A 3814-nucleotide genomic window follows, 5' to 3' on the forward strand; every position below is an offset into this window, starting at 1 on the left:
TATATAGTGATTTGGGTTAAAACTAACATACCTAGAGAGAAAGACAGAGATCGATATGGAGATTATTAAGCATTTCAGTCACGAGCATATGTTATCGCTGAGTGAAAAGAAGGAAGATTGTTTTGTTTGTTGCGTGGCATGCTGGAATTGTTGCGTTGGTCCGACCTACAGTTGCACGCAATCGAAATGTAGGTTCAACCTGCACGAATCATGTGCAAAGCTACCGCAGGAGTTGCACAACCCCCTTATTCACCCACACCCTCTTTCCCTACTCCTAGAAGTCGGAGGTCGTTTTAATTGTAATGCTTGTGACAGGAGTTACAGCGGCTTTACCTTCCGCTGCGACAAGTGCCATGTCAACTTTGATCTTGACTGCGCTCTTATAAGGCCTGCTGCAGCGATAGAAGAAAGGGACGAGCATTTTAGCCACCACCACAAGCATCCATTGCTACTCTTTGAGAACATGCCTGCAAATCGCATTTACTGCCGCGTATGTGGAGCATACTGCTCGGACCCCACCTATGGTTGCTTCCAATGTCGCTTCTTTCTCCATCCATCGTGTTTTGAACGACACTTGCCGCAAGAGATCAAACACTTCTTTCATCCCTGCCCTCTCACCTTGTTCACCGTCGACTCAACCTATAAATATTATCATCAGTGCAGCGCATGTCACATATGCTCGTGGGAACAATGCTTTTACTATGGCTGTAGTCGGTGCCATTTTGTGATGCATATTGATTGCGCTCTATTGCCCTCTACCCAATCTAAAAGTGATAAAGAAGAGATTCTCCATTTCCTCCACGGGCATCCATTGTCACTAATCTCTAACATCAACGCTGATGAATATCACAATTGCTATGTATGTGGGAAAGGTTGTACAGATGATCCTGTTACCTATGCTTGTGGTTGGGCCAAAGCTAATTACTACGACTGTAAGGACTTTTACCTTCACAAATCATGCGCTGAGTTGCCGCAACAGATTTTCCATCTCTTTCATCAGATTCCAAACCACCCTCTCATTCTCGGTGATAGAGGTTATAGACAATGCAATGCGTGTACAAAGTGTACCTCTGGCTGCGCCTACGATTGTCAGAAATGCAACTTCTGCTTGGACATAAAATGCAGTGCGGAAATGGCTGCCGTAACATACGAAGGCCACGATCACCTTCTACAATTCAAAGAGATTTTAAATCTGGGAAATAAACTTCACTGCAACGCTTGCAATAAATCCGCTTATGAATCATATGCTTTCAGTTGTCTAGATCTGGATTGTGGGTTCGATCTCCATCATACGTGTGGTCCATTACCATATACCATTAAACACAAATCCCACGTTATACATCCCCTTATCCTTACTTCTTCTCCCCTTGAAGATGAAGAGGATTGCGAGCCGGACGAATTCTATTGTGATGCTTGTGAGGAACAAAGAGTAGACCCATTCTTACCCATTTATTATTGCAAGGAATGTCATTTTGTTGCTGAAGTTAAATGCGTCATCTCAGAGGTAATTAATTAAGCTTTTTAATTCAAATACAGGTTTGTGTCATTTGAGTTCAATAATTTTATATATCAAGATTTTCATTTTACAATTATAGGTGGTATCGTCGCTAAATGGGGAATATGGAGATGTAGAGTTGAGGAATCCTCTTGGACAGTTTGGTAAGGTTATCACCTGAAAATTCTAAATCGACTCCAATTATCACCAACTCAAACGTCTATGAGTTTTACAGAAAATAACCAGAAAGCAGATCTAACTTAGCAGTTAAAAGATCAACCAAATACTGATATGAAATATGCAATCAAAAACACAGAAATTTGGTTACGAAGAGGAAACCATTTAGAGAACTCTCTAAATGTAAAACCTCTCCGGGGCAGCCAAACCCAGGAAATCAATTCACTGTAAGAAGAATAAGGAATACAAGAAGAATTACAAAACCTTTGACTCTTCCTTGTACACGACAAGCGACCCACTTGACTTCTACCGCAGTAGCCCTTTCCAGAACATCTGGCACAATTCTTCTATATGATTTCCTTTCACCGGAACTCCGATTGGCTTCACGTATTTTCTCTTCAACAATAATCTAGAACAAATTCTCTCTCTCAAAGCACTCTAATTTTTCTAAATAAAATACGTAAGTTACAATGGCAAACTCCCGTAGCTTAAATAGAAAAATACACAACATAAGACTGCCATGTCCGGACATGGTAGATCTGAGGTCCGGACATGGCTAGGATTACTTATTCGTAACCTAGTGATGTCCGGACCTCCAATTCGTGTGTCCGGACATCTCAACAAAAACGTGTTCTCTGGAACTGATGTCCGGACCCAACTTCTGGAGGTCCGGACATCTCCTTCAAGCATCACTTTCTGGAACTGGGGTCCGGACCCGGGGAATTGAGGTCCGGACCCTGCTTGAAAAATCAAGTTTCTGGAAATGGGGTCCGGACCCGGCTTCTGGAGGTCCGGACCCGGACTGTCCATTCTTCATCAACAACTCCGATCGATGGGCGTTTGTGGTCCGATTGAGCTGAAATTTTGCAGGGACATTCATAACACATGAATCTACATTATGAACGGTGGAGATTGGATTCTGAGTATTCTATATCAGTGTTTGAGCCGTGAACAGTAGCATATGCATTTTGGAACTGAATTAAGCCAACACAAGAACTAACAAACTCCCCCTTTGGCAATTCAGTGACAAAACCAAAATGTCGAGCCAATCCCATCATCTCCCCATATTTACTCCCCCTTTTTGTCACAGAATGACAAAAGGTCTTCATGTTTCCTGAAACACTTCACAAAATACATCAAGGCATATGTGGAACAAGAAGACATAAATAAAACTCATGAAAAAAATGATGCGTGATTATAAAGAAACATCAGCAAAACTCCCCCTCAATGTATGACTCAATTAACAACAAGAAACTGGAAAGGCAAAGCATGTTTCTCCCCCTTTAAAAGTTAAATGAACACACATGATAACACATCAATGACTCATGTATTGCACAATGAATATCCAAAAGCTTTCCTTTTTTTTTTTTTTTTTTTTTAAAAAAAAAAAAACAAAACACCAAAGAAAACTTGTATAGATAAGCAATAGATCATGCATGCTCGTATGAATATCTGAACAATTCGGAGTGATCAACAAGCTACACTTACACCGTAAATGTACCATATGCATGACACAACCTTGGTCTGTGAATGCAGTCAAGTAGGCAATAATCAGAAATCTCATGTGATGGTGTAGTGTGTGAGTACTCCCATTAACTAAGATTTCATCAATGAAAGGTAAATCTAGGCAGACATTTTGTAAAGGAAGACCAGCAGTCTGATTCAAACCACAGTAAAACCTTATAATGTTAGGACCTAGATTCCCTCATCCGATACACTCCCCCTGAGACTGATCATTTTCGTTTACCATGTCCTTTAGTAATCATCTATTTCCGCAATGATTTGATCACTGATTCTTTCTTTAGGGACAGACAGAAGCAAAATGAAATCATCTGAGCTTATTTTATGCCCCTTTTTTTTTTTTTTTTTTTTGGAAAATGGTGGAATTTTTTGGAGCTAGGTTCAACTAACGAGTTGGTCAAGTGGCAAGATTCTACACTGCCTATCTTCCAAACAAAATGTTTTCTCCAAATTTCCAAACATATAACAAAAATCTAAACCTAATGGGTGCAAAAAGTGCACAATTTCGAACATGAGAAAAACTGACTCTTACTCCTTCAACAGTCTTCAGAAAAACAAGGTATATCAGAAACATATGGAGCAATAGATGTAAATTGCAGAAATATTGACCCCACTCATATG

The 3814-nt window shown here is 40.2% G+C and overlaps 1 protein-coding gene across 1 annotated transcript; it reads left to right on the forward strand.

Annotated features, from left to right (window-relative positions):
* Positions 1-55: 55 nt before the first annotated feature.
* LOC148587770 (uncharacterized) lies at positions 56-1676 on the forward strand. Its single transcript, XM_088512811.1, has 2 exons — positions 56-1504; positions 1596-1676. The coding sequence occupies exons 1-2, from the start codon at positions 56-58 to the stop codon at positions 1674-1676; spliced, it is 1530 nt and encodes a 509-aa protein (XP_088368937.1).
* The last annotated feature ends 2138 nt before the right edge of the window (positions 1677-3814 follow it).

This window comes from Corylus avellana, chromosome 2 (genome assembly GCF_965113065.1).
Source record: "Corylus avellana chromosome 2, dhCorAvel1.hap1.2, whole genome shotgun sequence".
Taxonomy (NCBI): Eukaryota; Viridiplantae; Streptophyta; class Magnoliopsida; order Fagales; family Betulaceae; genus Corylus; species Corylus avellana.

What these genes read in the sequence shown, in the direction of transcription:
- LOC148587770 (XM_088512811.1), top strand. Translation starts at nt 56, where the DNA reads ATGGAGATTATTAAGCATTTCAGTCACGAGCATATGTTATCGCTGAGT. An exon ending in TTAAATGCGTCATCTCAGAG is followed by an intron (nt 1,505 to 1,595) that starts GTAATTAATTAA and finishes TTACAATTATAG; the next exon opens with GTGGTATCGTCGCTAAATGG.